Consider the following 25,108-nt stretch of genomic DNA (forward strand, 5'->3'; position numbering starts at 1 on the left):
TTTTTTGTATTTTACATAAAAAAAACTGGACAAAATTCGACAAGATTCGTTCGAACAGGTCGATTTGCAGATGTCACTTGCATATACTCTGTCTAAAGTTGGAATACTATAAAATGTTGTAGAAAAAAGAGTTTTTCTGTAAATATATCATGAAACACATTAATTTTCAATTTTAGACACGATTTAATCAAAAATTCCTCATATTCGCCTTGTTACAAAAGTACATTTTTTAATAGAAATGACAATAATATAATTTTTTTTCGAAAGTATGAATTTTTAGCTTTAAAATGCCGTACTTTAAAGTTCTTCAAAGTTTTTTGTTGCAAAAATATGATTTTTTTTTTTAATGGATTTTTAAATGCCCAAAAATACCTCATATTCTCCATGTTACATAATTATACTTTTTAAAAGGAATGACTTTGCCAAATTTTATTTTGAAAGTGTGACTCTTTAGCTTTAAAACGCCGTATTTGAAAATCTATAAACGTTTGTTGTTGCGAAGATATGATTTTTTGAAGGAAAAGTGGATTTTTGACCAATTTCTCATTTTTGCTTAATGGTTTTGCTTTCATAACTTCACAATAAATTATTTGTCGGCAATGCCGATTATGCAGTCATACTCTTGAGATTTTGAACTTTTGTTTTAAAAAAAAAATTGTAGAAAAATATTGATTGTAATCAAAATTATAGTTTCTCAATGTTGAAAAAGTCTCCCAGACCCAAAAATGTGTATTTTACAGGATCGGTGTGTTTAAGGGTTAAGTTTGTTAAGTTATAAATTCTTTTATTATAATTTCAATGCTAAATAAATTTAAATGTTAACTTAACTTCATGTCAAAGTATAATTTTTATTATTAAATAAATGTATAAATTTTAATCAAAACTTTCCACCTTTATTTGACTCCCGAACCTCCGCTCTTAAAAAGAGTAGCACTAAGTCCGATCCCGTGTAAAAGCAATTCGATTCGCTTACACGAAATAAGGACCAGACAAACGTGTGAGTTCGAGTAAGCGTCATAGGGTCGTTGTGACACTGACCTTTAAATCGAGCTCAATTGCTGCGTTCGACTCATCACACATGCCCTGTAACATGTGTGCGCGAGACCAACGGTTCGTTCCGTCCTACTCTAAGCCTGTCTTTAGTCTCTCGCATGGTGGAAGTAACAACTTCCACCATGGTCTCTCGTAACATAAACTAACGTGAAGACTTATTCGAGAACTCTGGACATAACAAACGTTAAATGTATATTTTTTTTGTCTTACATTGAAAAATTGCAGTTTTTCAATATTAGATCAGTAATTTTTTCCATAAAGGATTTTAGTTGAGCAAAATCAATTTCCTAGGAGTTTATTTTGTCGAATTTAATAAATTTCTCAAAAACAGCAAAATAAACTCCTTGCACTAATTGTAAGAAAAAAGAATGATTAAAAAAAGTAACATATTTAATCTGATATGATTTACTAAACATTGGATCGATTCAATAGTTATTTAGTTGCCCAAAAGGTATAGTTTATTCATGTCAACCATTCACATTTTTTAACCAAGATTATTTTAAACATGACTCAATATTTAGTTGCACGTATCACACTAAATATTTTAGTTTTTCAAGAAAATTTTTTTTCTGTGTTAGAGTTTATTTCATTAAATTTTTGTAAGCTCCATAAAAATTTATTTTGTCAAATTTTGAAAGTTTTCCAAGAGCTCAGCAATATAAATTTCTTGGAAATTTATTTTGTCGAATTTTGGAAACTCCCTGAGAGTTCAGCAATATGAACTCCTTGGGAATTTATTTTGTTAAATTTTGGAAGCTTTCCGAAAGCTCGGCAATATGAACTTCCGGAAAGTTTAATCGGAGCTGTGTGGGAATTTATATCTATCCATTTCAATACATTTTTGTTTGCTGGGCTGTTGTTGCACTATTACCAGATTTGTTCAGCATTCTTATCATATACACGCTTTTTGTTCTTAACGATAATTGTCGTTGCGCAGATATTTTATACAGCAAAAAGTTGCACAACAATATCAACAATTATTGTTAAGAGTAGGAAATGTGTACAGAGGTATTATTTTCAATTTGATTTCAGAATATGTGCTTCAGATTTGTTTCCCAGTGTGGAGACTAATTAAAGAACATATAGTAGACCGTGAATTCATCATTACCGTTCCATTGATATTTTCTCTCCTTCGGTCACATGCCACAAATAAAATGTTTATTGGGTATCATTTTAAAGAAAGAACAAATATAGATAAGATGCGATAGCTTGGCTTTCGCTCGTAATCTTGAACGCTCCTTGTACATGTATATGTATATATGTATCTATGTATACGTATACGAGAATTAAGAAAAGATTAATTGTAGTAAAATAAATAGCTAAAATTATATTTTTAATATTTAAAAAGGGAATACTTTAGTAATATCTAAAATACTCATGAAAAGTAGAAATAAATTTTAATAAAATTATCGAATATTTGCTGCACAATTTTAAAATAAAATTATTTGTAAAATTAGACAATATTTATAAAAAAAATGTAATTACACTTACGTATAAAGATGTATTTGCATGAAAAGAAATTAATGTAATATTTCTGAAATTTTTGTCGAACGTTTTCTTAATACATTGACTTTAAGTATTAAAAAGGTTTTAAAATAAAGTCAATATATTTAAAGTGTGATAAAAATATTTGTTATATTTTATACAATATAAATTTGAATATGCTTACAAGTAGATAACATTTGCATTTAATTATATAATTTTTTATTATAATTGTAATCTAATTTTTATTTAGTATTTATTATTTAATATTTAATATTTAAGTTTTATATGTATAATATTATACATAATATTAATTATATAGTGTATATTAATTAATTATATATTTAAAAATTATTATATTTTATTGCGTGCTGCATGTCAAAATCAATAGCATTTTTATTATAATTATGTAAATTATGTAATTAATAATTATATAAATAGCAAATAATACTTTCCGCTTTTTTTTCCTTGTTCCAAGATTTCTTGTGATATATCAAGCGGAATATTTTGGGAAACGTGTATGTATTTTTAAAGAAAATGGAATGTAATCTTAGTGTAATAATCAATGATTCACAAATTACATCAGACTATGAATGTATGACTATAAGATAAAATAACCGATTATCAAACACAGACACATGGAAAGTTTTGAAGCACAAACAAGTTAAGAATGTATCACCTGTATAGTCCTTGTATTTTGTCATTATTTTATAGTTTAAGTATTGTGATAATAAAAAATAATAGCAAATAAATATAATAAATAAATAAATAAAGAAAAATATGTTGCTAAATAAAAATATAATGTTATTCACATAATTGTTTCGTATATATATGTGTATATATATATATATATAATTATTATTTGTTTTTACATTAAAAGTCTTAAAATATATTTCCAAGTTTTTTGTCAGTATTGTAGAGGTGATACATTCTTCAGCACGTAAAATAATAAATATAATCATATGTTTCAGCTGTTAAGTTATTTACTGTAGATATTATTTAAGAATTCTACTAATAGCATATAACTAATTTTTATTTATATAACTAATATAATTGATAATTAAAAAATTTAGACTTAATTCTTTCATATTTTGAAAGAAGTTTTAAAATTTACTTGTAATTGATGCAGAAACTTTATGCAATTTTATATTATCTAGCTATGTGATGTCTTATATCAATACAGCTATTTATTTGACATTTAAAGGCATCGCTTTCCAGTTAAAAATAAATCAATTAAAAGGACTCGATAACATTTCATTGTATGAAGCTATAAATATCAAATTTACAAATTCGCGGTGCTTGCGCATCGAACTATATAAGACTTATCGAACTTTGCATATTTTTTATTTATGATTTATTTGTTATATCAGAAGATAAAAAAAATCAAATCCTTATTTAAAATTCTTTATTAAGATACTCTGCGTTTAATTACATAAAGAAAATTAATTTCTTGAGATTAATTTATTTGAATTGATTTATTTTTGTTTAAATTGTTTAAAGATTTCTATTTATAGATATATGAACCATATATTAAAGATATACATTTGAATAAGGATTTCAAAATATTTATATAAAGTCTCTCAAGTCTTTCATATCTCGCTATTTTTATTTAACTGGAGTGGAATCTTATTTTCACAAAAAGAATAGAAAAATTCAAATTAAGAGCAAACTTGTGTTTTTAGCATTGGAAAAATGGTATTTACGTTAAAAGAAATTGCTATCAGTAGAATTAAAAACAAAGATATTGAAAATAAAGGTAATATTACAAAATTCTGATTCCGTAACTAATGATGCAACTTTGTCTTTCCTCAGAAGAATTATTATCATTAACCTTTGATTAATTTCGATTCATCCGAAATAACAAGGAATATCACGCGTAGACAGCGAAATCTTGCACGGTGGTAGGTCAACGGGTCACCACCGATAATGTCTTTGTTCGATACGATTTTGGTATAAAAGGCTCGCATCGCTCGGTAGACAGCATGCGGCAAACGGCATTAACAGCATCACAATGAGGTGCGCAATCGTTCTACTGGCTCTGGCAGCTTTTGGTGCAGCTCTACCCCAACAGCAGCAGAAACAACATGCTGGTAAGTAAGCTATTCACTTCGGAGATTACTTACGCTCTTTCTCTCTCTCTCTTTACTATTCTCTTAGATTTACTCGTATCTTCTAGCTTTATCTTATCTACATATTTTTATTTTATTTTATTAACATCTTATTCTGCGCTAATTATTTTTCAACTTTCTTCTTCTCTTTTATTTTGTAAATTTGTTTTCTTTTTTACTGATCAAATGTATCTACTACTGTCGCGTTCTTAGAGGGCTTGCCCTATAGAATGATAATAAACGCTTTGTCTGTCTGTCTCTATTAAAGAACTAATATAGGCTGCATTAGCTTCGGCGCTCAATGCTTGTAAACGTCATTTAGCCTTGATTAATAAATGACAAGAATAAAATGATTCTTAAAACGTGAGTGCCAAAACAATCTATATTTTCGTAAAAACATTTTAAAAAAGAATTTCATCGCTTCCATCGTCTTTATATCTTTAATATAAGTTAAGCGTTTTATATATGTAAATACCTGTCTAATAGACGATATCGCAAAATATTAATGTTTATATAGAACTTGTGGAATTAAATCGATTATTTTTTTAAGCAATTATTTTTTTTTTTTTTAGCTAATCAAGATCTTTTGAAGAAGCAACAAGACTGCATACTGTTGCTGCAACAGATTACCCAAGAAATCCCAAATGAGCAGCTGCATAATCTTGGTACTACCTACGACATCCAAAACAACTATCAACAATATGAGAATCCAATCCTCGTCAGATATTATGTAGGCGCTGTACAAGCCGGTTTGGTTCAGCCAAAAGGCACCGCTTATTCAAGTTCTATCAGTCAGCTTCGTAAAGAAGTTTCTTTCCTGCATAAAATCTTATTAAGCGCCAAGAATTACCAGACATTCTTAGCAACCGCTGCATGGGCCCGTGTCCATGTTAATGAAGAACAATTCATCAAGGCTTTCATTGGAGCCGTTCTTCTGCATCCAGAGACGCAAGGTATCATCCTGCCGCCTCTGTACGAAATCATTCCCCATTACTATTTTGATGCTAGGATCATCCAAGAAGCTCAGAATATTGTTGCACAAGGTGTTGGTTATAATCAAGTTGTATTACCTGTTAACTATTCCGCCCTCTTGTCCGATAGTGAACAACAACTTTCCTACTTCTCGCAAGATGTCGGCCTTGCTAACTACTACAGTTATGTAAATCTTGCTGGATACTTGTTGGAGCATGTAAGTGTTTCAATTAATTAATTTTTAGTCAATACAAACATATATCACAAAACAGTTTTTTACATAAAAAGGAGAAAAAATATAATTGTTTCATTCAAATTTGTTTTCGCATTAATATTCTTTAAATATAATGCTAGCACGGACAGCAAACGCCTAGACCTTATCAACAACAAGGCATCCAGAATCAAGAAGGTCATATTGGTCAGGGATCTATTTATTATTATCTTCACCAACAACTGCTGGCTCATTACGAACTAAATCGTCTCTCAAATGGATTGGGTCCAATCCATGATACCGATTATGTCAACGTACAAGCGCCGTATCAGCCACACATCCGTTATCTAAATGGACTTGAATTCCCTGGACGTCCTCAAAATCTGCATCTCAGCCCCTACAGGAATCATCTTATCCAAACTGTCAGGAAGATTGAACAAAGATTGTGGGAAGCTATTGACTCTGGACATGTTATCACTCCACAAGGCGCCTTTCTCTCGCTTTATCAGCCGCAAGGTTTAAACATTCTTGGAGAAATCATTCAAGGAACTGGCAGAAGCATTAACCCCAGGTTAACTTTCAACTTAATCATTCAAATGATCAATTTTAAGCAATACTATAATATAATTTACTGTTGCAGGTATTACGGTAGTCTTCAAGCCGCTGCGCGTCAACTTCTCGGCAACGCTCCCGAAGTTCAGAATATCTATGATTATACTCCTTCTGTTCTCGAATTGGGAAATGTTGCTGTTCGTGATCCAGCTTTCTATCAACTCTTCAAAAAAGTTATCCACTTATTCAAGCATTATCAGAACTCTTTGCCAGCGTACCAGTACAACGATGTATATTTACCTGGTGTTAGTATCCAGAACGTTCAAATCAGTCCACTGGTTACTCTCTTCAACAACTACTATGTCGATCTCGATGGAGCTACTGCGCAACCAAATGTTCAACAACAACAACAACAACAAGAGCAGCAGCAGCAGCAGCAGCAGCAGCAGCAGCAGCAACCGCAACAACAACAGCAACATCAACAGCAACAACTACAGCAACAACTACAGCAACAACTACAGCAACAACAACAGCAACAACTACAGCAACAACAACAGCAACAACAACAGCAACAACAACAGCAACAGCAGCAACAACAGCAACAACAGCAACAACACATCAAGGCTCAAGTGAAGAGATTAGACCATAAACCATATGAGTATCAAGTTACTGTCCAGAGCGAGCGGAACATTCCTGGTGCCGTTGTTCGCGTCTACTTGGGACCAAAATATGACTACTATGGCAAACCAATCAGCATCTCTCAACACAGACACCAATTCGTAGAACTCGACCAATTCACAACTGACCGTATGTATTGAATTGCAAAATTACCAAATAATATACATGACTGACACACACTCACACACACACACACACGCGCGCGCGCGCGCACGCATGCACACGCACGTTGATTTTTAATTAAATTATCTTCTAATCTTCTTTTTTAATAACATTATTCTAATCTCTTTATTTTACAGTTCAACAAGGACAGAATGTGATTGTTAGACAATCGCAACAAGCACCAGGTTACAGCTTCGACTATCCGTCTGTTCAGGAAATCAAGAAGGGTGTCAACAACGCTGTTAATGCTCAAGAACCGTATTATATCACCGAGGTAATTATTTCTTTCTTTTTCTTGTAGATGTTTTATAGCAAAAATTATTTCTATAAACGATACAAGAAAAACGTTAATATTTTTTTAGCCACACCAGATCTTCGGTTTCCCAGCTAGACTGGCTCTTCCTAAGGGTCAATATGGTCAAGGATTCCCAGTTCAATTGTTAGTTGTGATTTCTCAGCCAGGACAACAAAACGTAGGATATGGACCGGTTGTTCCGGAACAGTATCAGACTTATCAACATTATCAAGTAATTGGTACTGAAGACTACCAGCAAATCCAACATCAAGGCAAAGTAGTCGGTGTGCAAGAAAGTGTAGAAGTTGTACCAGAAAGTCTGCCAATTAGTCAGCAAGAAAATCAAGGTACACTATAGATACCAGAAAGACATTCATCATTAAGTAGCATAAAAAAATAAGTAATTTATTTTTTGCAGTTGTAAGGAACTCTTACGCTAACCTGTATACTCAACATCATGGACAGTACCCGTATACTCACTCCCACTATCAAGTAGGTCAAGGACAGGTCTATGGACAAAACGTCTACGGTGTGCATGAACAGTACTATGGACATCAAGGACAACAGGTACAACAGGGACAACGGGGACAACAGGTACAACAGGGACAACAGGGACAACAGGTACAACAGGGACAACAGGGACAACAGGTACAACAGGGACAACAAGAACATCACGGACAATATCAAGGACAGCAGCATTGGAGTCAAGGTGTCTATCATGGACAGCATCAGCAGCAACAGTACCAACACGGCCAAAGCACGATAAGAGTCCAAGGCGGCGTACCAACTGGTGTAGATAGTTCGCAGCACGGTATCCATGGAGTACAAGGAGTGCAATCAGACATGCAAGGTGTCCAAGGTGTACAATACTCTGGAATACATGGAAACCAAGGCGTTCAGTCTGGAATCCAGGGCAAATATCACGTTACTTATCAAGGACAAAGTCAACAACAGCAGGGACTCGGTGGAGAATATATCGGTAGCGGACAATACCACGCCGGTGGTTTCCAAAATATCTTGAATCAGGGTCAACAAACACAAGAGGCATACGTTAGCAAATATTATCAGAATAAGCACATCTCTGAAATCATCGGTGGCGCTATCTCTCTCGACGGTAGACCTCTTGGTTACCCATTGAACAGACCCTTGACGCAAGGTGCCCTTTCCGTGCCTAATATTTATGTTCAGACCGTCTACGTTCATCATGAAGGCCAACCCACCAACGAAGTGTACTACAATCACTAAAATGTTCCTATAAATCAAATATAATTGATGTATAACATCGTTAGATATAACGATGCTCGACCGAAAGTTATTTTTTGTTTAATGACACAAAAAAACTCAATTTATTGTAGCAAATGCAATAAAAAATTGCCCTAAAATGCAAATTTTTAGCCTTCTAAATCTTTTTCTATCCTTTTCTTTTTTATATACGTATTTCTTTACATGTTTAGCTATTATACATGCACAAATCAAGATCAACTAATAATAATAAAATTAACAGTCTTTTGCGTAAATATCATTTTGTTAAGAAAGTTTATTGTCTTCTTAGCGATCTTCTTAAAGTGATGTGAATCCGCTATCGTTTTTATGTGCAATCATTCTCCAGTCATCATCTCCATAAATTCTATAAACAGATTTAGTTTCCATTAAGGTAAAGTAACAATTTTTGTATTTCAAGATAATAGCTTCTATATTTGTGACATTTGTGACATTTTATTGTCACTTGTGCTACTTATTTATTTTAAAAGTTAATTAGAGTAAAAAAGTTTATTTAAACATAAGTTTTGTTTTTAATGTTTAAGAGGTGCTACCCTTCCCCCAAATATCCCTCAAGTGTCATTTTATTCTATTGTTTATTAAATGTTAGACAAGGCGGACTACTTGAAGAACACTCGGAAGGAAATCCGAACATACACAAAAAATTAATTTCACTAACTAAAAATAAAAATATTTTTTAGAATTTTTCATACTTTCCTGAAGAGAAAAACATGAAAAATGTAAGATAAAGTACTTCCAAAATCACTTGTTCTTTTTGCTTCAATCATATACCTAAATTTAAAAGAGATTCCGTTCTTTGTAGTTTATTTGCATGGCCTCTTATAAGTGCAATCTAATGTCCAAGTAACACTCAAATGTTTATAAAAAAAAAGATAAAAACCGCATGTGTTCAATTCATAATAATACGTTTAAAAAAATTACAATAATTTCGTAGCTTTAAAAATAACCTAAATTTATTTGCAAATTTTATAATAAATAATCTCTGAAATAGACTTCATAAGTGACGATAAAATGTGACCTCATAATTTATCTTTATATGTGTATGTGACTGTACACACACACACACACGACATATACTGTATAGTTTGTATTTTATATATTACAACTTACTATAATATATTACATACCATCAAAGTCCACCGTACCAGAACCATCCGTGTCGATTTCTGCGATGATTCCGTCAAGATCAGAACTAGTAAGTTTGTCGTCAAGCGCCGCTAAAATCTCTTTTAACGTAGCTGTGGTTATGTATCCATTACCTTCACGATCATATAACCGAAACGCCTCTTTCAACTCTTCCTGCATTGCTTCCGCATCTTCTTCTTCAAGAAATCGACCGGCAATCTTGCAAAAACCATCGAAATTTACTTTGCCTAATCCTTCGGTATCAGTTTCCTCGATCAAAGTATTTAATTCACCATCATCGAACAGTTGTCCCATTGTATTTAATATCGTCGAGATTTTCATAGTCTCAATGAAACCACTTTTCGTTGTATCGAACATTTGGAACGCCTTACGCATCACAGCCACTTTTTGATCATCTTCTTCCTATGAATATCCCAAACGGATAATCTTGAATTTGTTGAATTTATTTTTATTTTTAATAAAAAAGGTAGTAAATGTTAACAATTGAGAGTCTTAAATTTTTTATAGTGATTTTTAAATATTTTCTATTATCTAGATTCTAGAAAATAAAAATATTTTCCTATAGTTTTATGTATTATTTTCGAAATAAAGAATTTACAGCCTTTTTCCACGGATTAAATTTGACTTACTGATTTCTTTTCTTTCTCTAAATAAACTATTTCTGAGATAATTTCTTTACCCTTACCATGGTGATTAATGAGGAAACTTTACACGGTATTAAGCAAATCAGTGATGGCGCACGATGGAGAACGGACGGCGGACTTGAAGAGAATTGGTCTTTCTGTCCCAGTATAAAGACTTCCTCTCCGCATTTGCTAAACCAGCTAGAAAGACGACGCACGCAAAAATAGAGTGGCGACGTCGACGAAAAATGAAATATGTTATAAGTGAATACAGCTTCTCCATGTTGTCGTTAGCATCAAGGTCGTACAAACGTTTTAAATATTATATCGGACGATTACCGCTAAGTTTTGACGCAATATATTTTGGGCTAAAGAAATAATTGCATTCACCGAATATTATGACGTTACTTTTATATGTCATAAATATCGATATGCATATATCGATTTTTTCTAATTCTGATTTTATTAAGCGAAAAAATATATGTCACTATTGCAAACTTTAATATTCTAATATAAAAAAAATTCTTTGGTGAAAAAATTTTCATACATCTTATATTTTTTTAAATTCTTTATATTTTAAATTTATAAAGATTTATGAAAAAGTACCTTAAATTTCTTTGGATAAATTCAGAAATTATTAGCAAATCTTAGAATATTTCAGAATTCACATATACAGGGTGATTATTAATGAATGTCCCCATTTTTTACCATAGGAGTACGTGGTCAAAAATAGGGACATTCATTAATAATCACCCTGTATAAAGAAAAAAAAATATAGATTTTTTCACCACTTCTGAAAAATGTATCAATTTGTATAAAAAAAATCTAAAAAAGTTATATAAAAAATTATAAAATGATACAGAAATTCTGAAAAATTATATGAAACATTAAAAAAAAATACAATTCAAAGTAATTTGTCAATGTGCAGTTATTGATGCGAATACAATAAGATTACTATATCTTGAATATTTTCATACAGCAAATCGATGGTAACATGCCAAGTTATTACAATGTTATAGTGTCTCAACTGGACACTAAGTTATATTAGTTATAATAATCTTATTGTCTTCGCATTAATAGGCTCTCATTGGCAAATTACTTTGAATTGTTTTAATTTCGAAACCAATAAATTTATATTAATTCTTATATTCAAAAAAAAGATTAACCAATTTTTTACCATTTATCATTAAGTTCTAATAATTATCTGTTTTAATTTTAATAATTGGTGCTGTCGTCGCTTCGAATGATCTAATCTTTAAGATACCGGAATACCATCAAGTGAACGATACATGCAAAAGATGTATAAAATTAGCACGTATTCGTAGCATCTATGAATGAATTCGTACCTACACGAATAAAGAAGGCGGAATAAAGAACGAAAGAGAAATAGAGTGGCAGTCGTCATAACAGTTATTTACGTAACTGTACAGAAATATTTTTATATTTGCTCAGTAAAAATAGTATAATTCCTACAATAGTAATAGTGCGTGATGACAAAAACAAAAATTGGCCTCGATCGAATCGCTACGCCGTGTAATCGTCTATCGGGTGATATTCCAAGTTTGAAATAGGGCAACGTATTGCCGTTCTTAGGCCACTGCCTACGCATTTCGTGGTTGCAAACCGTTACAACACGACTCTATCTAGCGTGCAGCTAGAATGATGTAAAAATATATCGTGCTCCTTCTGGCTCTTCTCGCGCCTCGTGCGAACGATTCATCACCGTTCGCGAATTTTCCAGACGTAAAAAAAATGGGAAATGTTTTTAATGGTCCATCGTTCTGCGTTGTTGCTATTATCAATCTAAAGTGATCGCTGATCGACGGACTATTTGTCTCACAAATAGAAAGATAAATTACACTCTATAATGTTCTGGTAAAAAGATCTATATATATATATAATCAAGTATAAATATTATATACAGTGGCTACCAAAAGTGTTTAGCTAAGAAGTAATTTATTATATTGTTCACAATAAAGAATCCTTGCAAATAAAAATCCAGTATATAATATAATATTTAATATGTATTTTGATTTAGTATATAAATTTTTTTAAAGATTCTTTGTGATCAACATAATATAAAATTATTACTTAACTGGAAATTTCTAGCATAAAATATGTTCGTGTGTGTGTGTATGTGTATATATATATATATATATATATATATATATATATATATATATATATAAACTTGACAGCAAAATTAAGGGATCACCTATTCTGACTCCAAAAAATAGGCGTAATTCAAGAGAGTGTAACTTCGTCAAAAATAATCATAAAAAAATTTTTTTTAAACATTTTAAAACTTGAAATCTCTAGTTTTGACATTGATAAGTCATTAATCTATTTACAGATTGTTTACGAAGTTATGCGGATTCAAGTGGGGTTGTGTCAAATCTCAAAATTTTTTACAAACTTTGCAAAGCTGTACGATGCAAAATAAAAATTACACACAAATGCGGCTTACAACATTCAAAAGCGTGAATTTTCACTTTTAATTTGCGTTTTTGTTGAGCGTTGTACGATTTTTTTTCAATGAGTTAGGCAACACTGAAGCAAAAATGGCCTTCAATGTTGAATAATTCAGTGAATAAAAATCGTACAACGCTCAACAAGTACGCAAATTAAAGATAAAGACTCACGCGTTTGAACGCTGTAAACTGCATTTGTGTGCAATTCTTAATTCACGTCAAATAAACTCGCAAATTTTGTAATAAATTTGCTGCATCTTTATTTTTATCCGTATAGCTCCGTATAGCTAAAAATCAGTACATGTTCTCAAAGTCGATATTAAAAATAGAAACATTAAGCTGTAAAATGCGTTTTAAAATATTTGATTTATCATTTTTGTTGATTTATCATGTTACACTCTCTTTTGGAGATTAATTTTTTATCTTACAAATTTTTGATTTTTAAAAATCTTTCTTGAATTTCTTCCTTCACTTTCTAGTGTAAAAGAATCTTTGAGAAAAATCAACTTAAATAATCGAAAGGTTTCGCTCTTTAAAATGAGCTTTGGAAGATCGTTTTACAATTTGTTTTTACAAAGTTCAAATACTGACTTTAGCAAAGATTAAATGAGCGTTCAACAGAAAACGTAAAGAATACCTATAGTTAATCTCCTATAGTTAATCTCCAAATCACCTATAGTTAATCTCCAAAAGAGAGTGAAATATGATAAATTAACATGATAAATCAAATGTTTTAAAACGCATTTTACAGCTTAATGTTTCTACATACAATTTTAATATCGACTTTGAAAACATACTGATTTTTTACAAAGCTATACGGATAAAAATAAAGATGCGGCAAAATTTATTACAAAATTTGCAAGTTTATTTGACGTAAATTAAAAATCGCACACAAATGCAGTTTACAGAGTTTGTAAGCGTGAATTTTTATCTTTAATTTGCGTACTTGAGCGTTGTACGATTTTTATTCACTGATTTATGGCGTTTTTCATTGGGAAAACTAGTGCGCACTGAATGTGCACTTGCTGCAGGTAATTGGGCGTTTCCGTTGGCACCGTCATCGCGCGAACCGAAACGTCCAATTGCCAGCGGCGAGTGCACACTCAGTGCGCACTAGTTTTCCCAATGAAAAACGCTATTATTTAAAAGAAACCATTGTTGCTTCAATGCTGAATAACTCAGTGAAAAAAAATTGTACAAAGCTCAACAAATACGCAAATTAAAAATAATGATTCACGCTTTCAAATATTGTAAGCTGCATTTGTGTGTGATTTTTATTTCACGTTGTACAACTTGTCAAAAAATTTTATAAGGTTTTGACATTTGTCGGATTTTTTTACGAACTTTGCAAAGCTCCACGGCGTGAAATAAAAATTGTACAAAAATTTGATTTACAGCATTCAAAAGAGTAAATCTTTACCTTTAATTTGCGTTTTTATTGAGCTTTGTACGATTTTTATTCAGTGAATTATTCAACATTGAAGCAGGCTATTTTTGCTTCAGTATTGCCTAACTCACTGGAAAAAAATCGTACAACGCTCCACAAAACCGCAAATAAAGGAAAAGATTCACGCTTACGAATGCTGTAAATCGCATTTGTGTGCAATTTTTATTTCCCGTCGTAGAGCTTTGCAAAGCTTATAAAAAATTTTGAGATTTGACGCATCCCCATTTAAATCCGCGTGACTTTATAAACAATTAGTAAATCGATTAATGACTTATTAATTTCAAAACTAAAAATTTCAAACTTTAAAATGTTTTCCCTTAAATTTTTTTACGATTATTTTTGACAATGTTACACTCTCTTGAATTACGCCTATTTTTCGGAATCAGAATAGGTGATCCCTTAATTTTGATGTCGAGTGTATACATACATACATACATACATACATACATACATACATACATACATACATACATACATACATACATACATACATACATACATACATACATACATACATACATACATACATACATACATACATACATACATACATACATACATACATACATACATACATACATACATACATACATACATACATACATACATACATACATACATACATACATACATACATACATACATTCACTCACGCGCACGCACACGCGCACCCGCACGCACGCACACGCACGCACACACACACACACACACACACACACACACACACACACACACAAACACAGGGGTTGGACAAAATAATATGAACACCTGCCATATACACAATATTTATTTATTAATAAGGTATTGGGCCACCATTTGCTTGTAGAACAGCTACAATTCTTCGTGGAATAGATTAGTAGAATATCTAAATAGATTTCAACAGAATGTTGTCCCATTTTTATCCAAAGCATCCGCCAATTGCTTTAATGATGTTGGAGATGAAAATCTGCTCCTTATTCTTTGCTCTAAAACTCCCCATAACGGTTCAATTATGTTGGCGTAAGTCTGGCGATTGTGCTAGCCAGGGAAAATGTTTGATGACATTCTGATGCTCCTCAAATCAAGACTGAACCTTTGTGGCTGTGTGTATGGGCGCATTATCATCTTGGAATATGGCAGTGTTTGGCAGCAGTATGCTAGTCATAGTAAGAACTTCATCATTGAGGATGTCGAGATATTCATTCACAATAATCCGACCAGTGATGTAAATGAGAGGACCAGCTGAATACCACGATAGAGTTGCCCAAATCATAACGTAACCTCTCCCATGTTTGACTGTAGGAAGCAAAAAAGTAAGAAAATCAGGAAGAAGCATTTGACGAAAATCCCATGGTTACGCTTGAAATGGAAGAAGCCTTCTAGTAACATCAGTAAATATGGTGATTTTTCGTTTCTAGATTGCTGATTGCCTTTACAAAATAGGGGCGGATACCGATAGCACACGGCAAGGTCCGTGGATTGGCGTTGGAGGGGAAGGAAGGTCGTTGCATCCACTTCAACGATGTGGAACGAAAATGGCGGCGGCCATACTTTTACTGCACACTCGCTCACTCACACAACTAATAGCTGTAGTACCTTACTATCTACGTACATACACTAACACTGACTCGCTGTCTCGAAAATGGCGGCTATGCAACGACCTTCCTTCCCCTCCAACGCCAATCCACGGACCTTGGCACACGGGACCGATAGCACACCATCACCCATAGCGGCTGATGCCTAGAGTTTTTCCGTTAGTTAGGTTAGATAAGTCAAAATGATTGGTTGGTGGGCTATCGCACCGTGCGCTATCGGATCCCGTCTTTACTATTGTTTTATTAAAATGTATTTCAATATATTTTACAAAAATTGTATATTTTTTGGTTTTCTATTTGACAATATAAAATAATTGCCATTTAGTAATTATCTCAAAAGTAAAAGAGCCTTAAATATTATGAATTGCAAAAGTATAGGGGAAACCGGGGCAAATCGTTAGACGGGGTAATTCGATAATTGGAAATATCTTTTTATGGGTACATATTAAAAATTTACTTTAAACACTGTAAACACGTCCTAATGTAACGATGTTGCTAACAAAGTTTTGTTGGTAACGGCGTCATATTAATGTCGTAATAGTGAAAAATGTGAAAAAATTGCGACAGTCGAAGTAATTTCTGATAGTCAGCAATTCTTCGAAATTTAAATAAGATAATAAGGTTTTTTTTGTAAACTTTGAATGTATCGTATCTAGTTGAATGTATTTGAAACATTTCGTGTTTACTTTTTGCTGTGTGATGTCTATTTTTGTCGATTATACGCAATAATGCGCACAGTTGATGTTAAGGCTATTCGTAATACTGAGCACCGGGGCGATTCGTTAATACTGATTACAGCGCCTAACCAAAGTTAGGTAACCTTAACCCTTTGGCTGTGTTACGAACGTCTGCGCTACGCAGAGTTAAGCATTGAGGTAAAGTTCTTCATTGATTTAGTTCAAACTTGATAATATTGTGTATTTCAGTACATAGAACATGAATATGAATATAAAATCGACACTTTTAAGCAGGTAAAAAGTTATAAAGCGTTAAAGATTGACACTTGTAAGGTTAAAAAATTTGTCACACCGATGGCATAAAACCACAGATATCTATCTAACAACTATATCGCTACCTTCGGCTGAATAACTGTGTCCGACAGGATATCCGGATTTGGCCATCTTACCCAACAAGAAAATGGCGTCTACGCGTAGATTAGGTTAGTGCGTATGTGTTTGACAGGTTTGACAACTGAGCCGGTTGACCGCTGAGCACCGTTGAGCATATTAATTGTGATTATCGAGTGTGTTTTTTCGATATCGTGCCATAATGCCAAGCAAGAGCGGCATTAGAGCGACATTGGAGCGGCCATTTTGTTGTAGATAATATGGCTGAAACCGGATATCCTTCCTGCCTCAATACTGTCATTTGCTAATGCCACAGGTTAGCGATCTAGTTTAGTATTAGATATCTGTGCATAAAACACATGCGAACGTGTATGTTTGCATTTGTTTTTTGTATATCTATCTTTTTTTAAATAAAAAAAAGTCTTAACAACAGCTTTTTTACAGTCTTTCAACTTGAAACACAAATTTCGGGATATTTCCGGACTAGTTACGAATTACCCCGGGCTTGAAGCTATTCGTAATTTTTTGGCATTAATCGACATTTTTGTATGTACTTCAAACAAGTACACTTCCATGTTCTATCTATACCGGTATTGTGAAGGAGAATATTCAACCTATTCAAACCGTTCCATGTTTTTTTCTTTTATAAATATAGGACTCAGGAGACACAAAAGAAAAAAAGGTCTAACGAATAGCCCTGGTCTCCCCTATATGTAATTATCTAAGAAAATACAATATTAAACTTTACATGTTAAATATTACTACATATAAATCTAGTGTAGAGGTCACGAGAATAGAGGTTCAAATAATAGCGCTTAACGATTTGGCAGCCATCTGAGAAGGCTACTTCCGTTTCACGGGTTACTAGGAAGCCTCCTTCCTGATTTTCTTACTTCTTTGATAGGAAACAGGCAGTTCGGATCGTAAGCTTCTTTTAAGGTTCTCCATACATAAACCAGGCCGTTAGTAAGAAACAATGTGAACGATGATTCATCAGACCATACTACATTCTTCCAATCAAGTGTTCAGGTTTTCGTGGCACCACTTCTTTCGCAGCTTAGCGTTGGCTTCATTATAAGGGGTTTTGCAATTGCAGCTCTTCCATGAATGTTAGGTAGAACAAAGCGTATAATACACTGAAATATAACCTACAAGATCTGCCACGTAAACTGCGTATTACGTACGCGTCGCATTATTTACACGGAAGCAGTGTTGCCAACATGTAACAAATTGCACTATATTGCATGGTATTCATATTATTTTGTCCAACCCCCGTGTGTGTGTGTGTGTGTGTGTGTGTGTGTGTGTGTGTGTGTGTGCGTGCGTGTGTGCGTGCGTGCGTGTGTGTGTGTGTGTGTGTGTGTGTGTCGTGCGTGCGTGCGTGCGTGCGTGCGTGCGTGCGTGCGTGCGTGCGTGCGTGCGTGCGTGCGTGCGTGCGTGCGTGCGTGCGTGCGTGCGTGCGTGCGTGCGTGCGTGCGTGCGTGCGTGCGTGCGTGCGTGCGTGCGTGCGTGCGTGCGTGCGTGCGTGCATGCGGGCAGGCGGGCGGGCGTGCGTGCGTGCGTACGTGCGGCGTGCATGCGTGCGTGCGTACGTGCGGGCGTGCATGCGTGCATGCGTGCGTGCGTGTGTGTGTGTGTGTGTCTTCTTTCTTTTATATACTCTTTTTTTGTGTGCATACAAAAGAAATAATTAACAAAGATAATTTTTGCACTTTTTAAAATAAAACATTTGATTTCAGGAAACGAGAAAAAATTGTTCATATATAATTGTGTAACGGTATGCGGTTTCGGTCGGTTCGGTGCGGGGCGGGAACTTCGGGATCGGACCGGATAAGGCTCGTCGGTTGGTCAGGTGTCCGTAATGATTATATCCAGTGTTTTAAGTAGCAAAAGATAGAGAATGATTTATTACTGAACAAAAGAAAAAGAAAAAGCGTTGACAAGATGCATGAGAGAACAAAGATAAAGAGATCACAAAGAGATAATGATAAAGATAATAATATAGAGATCGCAAAGAGATAACAATATGGCTGGTACTCGAATAACCAGTTACGCGGCGGAGTGCCTGTAAAGATCTTTTTACGCGGTTTACATCTAAATGCAAGAACTATCTATTTACAAGTTTCGGCTAGACTAGTGAGTTATGCGGGCTGCTTGCCCGGACGGTCGGGGAGCCGCGGGGCGCGGCGGGATTGGATAACGCGGTGGTGTGAGCGTATGCGCAAATGCGGGTCGTTGCCAGCGCGGTCGCCGCCGCGATTCGCCCGAGCGTGCCCCGTGCAAGTGGGGCGCTCGATCGACAGGTTGCTTGTGCCCTGCCGATGAATAGGTTACGAAATTCGTCGGTGCGACAGTGAAGGTATTCGAGGACGACGGTGATTGGTCGAGAATGCTCGGCCGGTGAGAATGACGAGAATGCTTGTCGAGGATCTCGGACGTGATTGGTCGAGAATGCTCGGCCGGTGATGGTGACGAGATGCTCGTCGAGGATACTCGGACGAGGATAGCGACGGGAATGCCCGTCGAGGATATCGGAGTGCGACGAAAATGCTCGTCTCTAAGGAACGATCGAGAATGCTCGGTCTTGTGGACGGGTCGGATAGTCGGACGGATCTGTCTGTGTGTTCCCACTGCCGGCTTATATATCCGAACGCGCGGCTGAGCAAGCCAATCCGCGCGCTCGGTCGGCTGAGCCGGAGTGGAGCGTTACGGAACGCCACGGTCGGCGCGCGTGTCGCCGCGTGGTCGCACGGTAAAGTTCGGTCGTGCGCGCACGTGGTCCCCGGTTGCACTCGGCGTTCATTGTTCGGTGGACGGAACGGTGGCGCACGGACGGTGGAGGGGCGTATCGTTACAATTGTATACCATATTGTATAAAATTGCATATGTATAATAGACACATTGTGCAAGTATTGTACAACAATGTCATAAATTAACGAAAATTTCACAATAATTACGCTAAGATAATACATCATAAGTCATAACACAGCAGTTTTGTCGAAATAAACTGAACATATCATCGTGTACACATGCAGTTATTTTACGACGCTTGCTTTGTCAAAGCATATAAAATTTTGAGAACTTAGAGGCACACACTTACAAATCGCAAAATGATGGAAAACTTCTTAGCTTTTTAAACAAAGTTATGACATGAAATGTAAAGGCACCAATTTTACATCTATTTGTCAAAAATTAAACAAATTCAAATTTAAAATATAAATATTTTATAATTATTTAAAAAACCGTTTATTTCTTTGTTTAAAATCTTGCTCTGATGAATGTATAATATTTTATGTTGCATTATTTTTTAGATTCTAATTTAGGAATAATTACATTTTTGTAAGCATGCATATTGATTAATTATATTTTTGAATGTGTAACGGTACGATTTTTCTCGCGGTCGCGGATTAGCTCGCCAGGGTCGAGAAAAGAAGGAACTCCGATTTGAAAAGAAATTAACAAAATATTTATTTTAAATCAATATCTCCTCACACTCCGTGATACAAAAAATAAAAATTTATTAGGAAGAGAGGAAGACACTTTTGGAACTCGTGTTCCCCGGAACGTTTGTTCACACGCGGAAAGAACTTAAAAACTAATTATAACGTACACGCATAGAGAACACGTAGAAAACTTAAACTAAATTAAGCGCTCGCGGCGTTGATTAAAATCTTAAGCCTGCCGCAGACGATACATTTTTTCTTACTGCATTTCTAACTGGATTTTCTTACTTGCTACCGTACGGGCAATGGTACTGGCAGTGCTACTGGCCGTGGCTTCACACGGTGTGAGTTTTCGTACGGGCTGAGCAACTGAAATTTGTTTCATAGAAGCGGAACGCTTAAATATGGATAAAATAGATGAGATGGATGAAATTATTGCAACAGTTGTACATTGTCGTAAAATTGCTATTGCATTATTTTTAATTATTGAAAAATTGCGACAACAAAATAAATATCGCCGACGTTTATGGAGTCGACAATACATTCTTTAATGCCTCACTTTTACTGTGCTTATTATGGTAATTTGGTGTGTTTATCGCATATAAACATGGTTCCTATTAGTAGGCCTCTATTAAACATAAAATACTTTTTTTGGACTATTTTGAAGTCTTTTCATTTTTGCACGACGTCATGTTTGCGAAGTGAATTCACGTTTGAACTTCGACAACACTTCGACAGTATAACCTGGTATAACCCAGTATAACCTATACAGACTGCGTCCTGATTGGCTTTCACAATAAACCAGTACAGAATCACGTAAGAAAAATAGGACATGATCTATTACGAAAATCCAGTACGCGAGCCAGTAGCGTAGCCCGTAAGCTACCCATTTCCAGTACGGGAGCACGTAAGACTGCCAGTATAGGAGCACGTAAGCAATCTCGTAAGAAAAAACGTATCGTCTGCGGCAGGCTTAAGTCTAAATGCGAGACGCGGATCTTACAAACTAATGCTTGGAAAATATTACAAGTAACGCGGACTTAATGCTAACGCAACTTAATAACTATCGTTCGCCTGAGGAAGGGGTCAAGATACGCTCGCTTTGTTGGGAGAGCGCTTGTTCGGACGGAACACTCGGGACGGAGGATATCCAAGGAAAATCCGGCGAGGAAGTTGTAACTTCGGGTAAACGCGTCGTCGCCGACCGAGTGAAATTATTCTAAATCTGCTCTGAAAATAAAACGAAAATTAAGAATCGAAATTATAGGACAGGTAACAGGTAAAGAAACGGGTAACCGAGTACGCCCGCTATCAGGAAGCCGAGAACGCCCGGCACAGGAGTGCGGATACCCGAGAACGCCCGATGTCAGGAAAGCCGTGAACGGCCGGTGTCAGGAAGCCGAGAACGCCCGGCACAGGAGTGCGGATAACCGAGAACGCCCGGTGTCAGGGGTTTTCAGGAAACCGAGTACACCCGGTATAAGGAAGCCGAGAACACCCAGCCAAGGAGCTCCGAGTACTCCTGGAGTGTCGATACCGGTGATTTGGAACCGACTGGTCTCTCCTTCCTGGTGTGGCTCCGTATTTATACCATCCAGCCGCCCACGCAGTCAGAACCACGTGTTTACCCCACTTTTCGGCGTGTACCTACGCGCACGTGCCCGCGCGATGCTACGTGTGACGTCATGCGACCGGGCGCAAGAGCGAGCGAGATGGAGGACGGAACCGACGTCACGTGGCCGCGCGTGCGAGTGAGCGAGACGGAGAGTACTCACGTGATCGGGTGTGCGAGTAAAAGGAACGGAACGATATGTTATAATGCGGCGTGCGAGCGAGAAAGAGATCTAATTTTCCTGCGTAACGATGCTATCGTTACAAATGTTTTACACACATACAGGGCGATTCAGAACGACCCATGTGTCCCTGTAAAGACGTGTTCTTGAATAAATTCTGAGACGATTTTTCCTGTACGAAAATTTTGTCCGACGCTTACTTTTTGAATAATAAGAGGATAAAGTTAGCGAATCACGGGCCGTGTACACATGGGGTGTTTACGATAACTAATCGGATCTCGGATTGGATTGAACAATGGTACTCAACGTAAGTATAGAAAATTTCCCTAGGCTAATCGGATTGACGATTGCTGTCTCAAATGTAATCCGATTGATGACGAAAGCGTGGAGACCGAGAAGCATGCTTGAAAAGTAAGTCTTTTTATTTTTTTAAATAATAACACAAAAAATCAAAGATTAAGTTACAAAGAATGATTTGAATTTAGATTTATTGTAATTTTTTTTGTCTAAACACTGGATTTCGTTTAAATTTCTGTTTGTAAAAATTAATTAATCTATTCTAAGGTTTGTGGTTATATCGAAAACAAATCAAAATTAATAAAACAATTATTAATTATTAGGTACACCCAAGGACTTTGATTCTGTCCATGGGGAAATGTTCCAAATTAAGAAGTCGCTATCTTTCTACATATTTACAGTTTATGATTAACGTAACGACCAATAAGCTCTAGTTGTTTCATTAATCATGAACTGCGAGTATGTAGAAAGTGGTGACTTCTTAGTTTAGAAAATTTCCCCATGGACAGAATCAAAGTCCTTGGGTGTACATATTAAAGCATATAATATTTCAAGCATATCATATAGAATTCCTGTTTATTATAAACTTAGTAAACATAACTTTGAAATTATTCAACTACATTATACATTAATCAATATTAATTTATATGTTAAAAATCAATAATGTTTCTAAAAATGTTCTTTTTATTCTTTTCCAGATCGTAAATAAACTACAATTCCATGAATAAATAAAAATTACTGGAAAATGGATTTATATGAAGAGGGCATTATTGAACAATATCAATTAGTGCTAACTTAAAATTTGTAAAATCTACTTTTCTTTATTAGTTGTTTATTAGAGAGTAATAATATAAAAATGTAATATACGCATCGTATATGCATACAATTATTTTAATTTTATTTATGTATATTCCGTTCTTATATTATTACTCTCTAATGAACACCTAACAAAGAATAGCAGATTTTACAAATTTTAAGTTAGCACAAATTGATAATGTTCAATAATGCCCTTTTCATGTCAATCCATTTTCCAGTAATTTTTATTTATTCTTGGAATTGAAGTTTATTTACGATCTGGAAAAGAATAAAAAAAACATTTTTAAAGACATTATTGATTTTTAACATATAAATTAATATTGATTAATGTATAATGTAGCTGAATAATTTCAAAGTTATTTTTACTGAGTTTATAATAAACAGGAATTCGATATGATATGCTTGAAATATTATATGCTTTAATATGTACCTAATAATTAATAATTGTTTTATTAATTTTGATTTGTTTCCGATATAACCACAAACTTTAGAATAGATTAATTAATTTTTACAAACAATAATTTAAACGAAATCCAATGTTTAGACAAAAAAATTACAATAAATCTAAATTCAAATCATTCTTTTTAACTTTATCTTTGATTTTTTGTGTTATTATTTAAAAAAATAAAGAGACTTTTCAAGCATGCTTCTCGGTCTCCACGCTTTCATCATCAATCGGATTACATTTGAGACAGCAATCGTCAATCCGATTAGCCTAGGGAAATTTTCTATACCTACGTTGAGTATCATTGTTCAATCCAATCCGAGATCCGATTAGTATCGTAAACACCCATGGTAGACAAAGGCTGTATTCCGATATTAACTGCCAGTACTGAAAATGTATAGTATCTGTGACGTGAATTATAAATTTTCAGTACTGCCAGTAAAAACGGAACACAGCCAAAGGCGACGCAACTCACCGTCCGACGCGGGCGCTTACCTGTGTCGAATAGAGTCCCTAGAAGTAGAGAGTCTGGACATCTCGGGGTTCCACGTGATTGGATGCACGTGATTGTGAACCTAAAATGGCAGCACCAATACGGATCCCTGTTTAATCTTCTTTAGCCAATGCGATAACAGCATACAACACGTTCAAGTGCACACAATGATAAACATTCACACACATAAAGCTCACGTACATACACTGACATATTCATCACCGACATTTTAGGGGCAGATGTCCAGACTCTCTACTTCTAGGGACTCTAATGTCGGACAATGAGTTGCGCCGCCTTTGTCTACCATGTGTACACGGCCCGTGATTCGCTAACTTTATCCTCTTATTATTCAAAAAGTAAGCGGACAAAATTTTCGTACAGGAAAAATCGTCTCAGAATTTATTCAAGAACACGTCTTTACAGGGACACATGGGTCGTTCTGAATCACCCTGTATATACATGCACACACACGTACAGTGGCGCTCAAAATAATAGAGCCACCTCTAGCGGAGAGTGAATGAATCACATTATTATTGGTTAGTCTTATTTACAGTTGAGGTTAAACAATTTCTTGTCGTTAGACAAGTGTAGAGAAAACATTGATGGTATCTTAATGTCGCGGAATAGTATTGTGTAGTGTAAAAAGGTCGAACATAACTTAAAGGTCAGTATTAATTGGGTCAAAATAATAGAGCCACC

At 34.9% G+C, this 25,108-nt stretch overlaps 2 protein-coding genes across 2 annotated transcripts in view; one reads left to right on the forward strand and one right to left on the reverse strand.

Moving 5' to 3' along the window:
* Positions 1-4,497: 4,497 nt before the first annotated feature.
* On the forward strand, positions 4,498-8,890 carry LOC105204474 (hexamerin). Its single transcript, XM_011173560.3, has 7 exons — positions 4,498-4,625; positions 5,216-5,832; positions 5,970-6,397; positions 6,467-7,185; positions 7,356-7,492; positions 7,581-7,860; positions 7,932-8,890. The coding sequence occupies exons 1-7, from the start codon at positions 4,547-4,549 to the stop codon at positions 8,756-8,758; spliced, it is 3,087 nt and encodes a 1,028-aa protein (XP_011171862.2). The 5' UTR covers positions 4,498-4,546; the 3' UTR covers positions 8,759-8,890.
* Positions 8,891-8,917: 27 nt separating this feature from the next.
* The window catches only part of LOC105204473 (troponin C), a 44,194-nt gene continuing 28,003 nt past the window's right edge, over positions 8,918-25,108 (reverse strand). Inside the window, exons 3-5 of the mRNA XM_039452310.1 lie at positions 10,626-10,764; positions 9,922-10,342; positions 8,918-9,140 (exon numbers count right to left, since the gene is read on the reverse strand). Coding sequence (XP_039308244.1) covers positions 9,112-9,140; positions 9,922-10,342; positions 10,626-10,764 — 589 coding nt within the window. The 3' untranslated portion in view covers positions 8,918-9,111. The remainder of the gene's footprint in view (positions 9,141-9,921; positions 10,343-10,625; positions 10,765-25,108) is intronic.

Source organism: Solenopsis invicta, chromosome 8 (genome assembly GCF_016802725.1).
Source record: "Solenopsis invicta isolate M01_SB chromosome 8, UNIL_Sinv_3.0, whole genome shotgun sequence".
NCBI classification, from domain to species: Eukaryota; Metazoa; Arthropoda; class Insecta; order Hymenoptera; family Formicidae; genus Solenopsis; species Solenopsis invicta.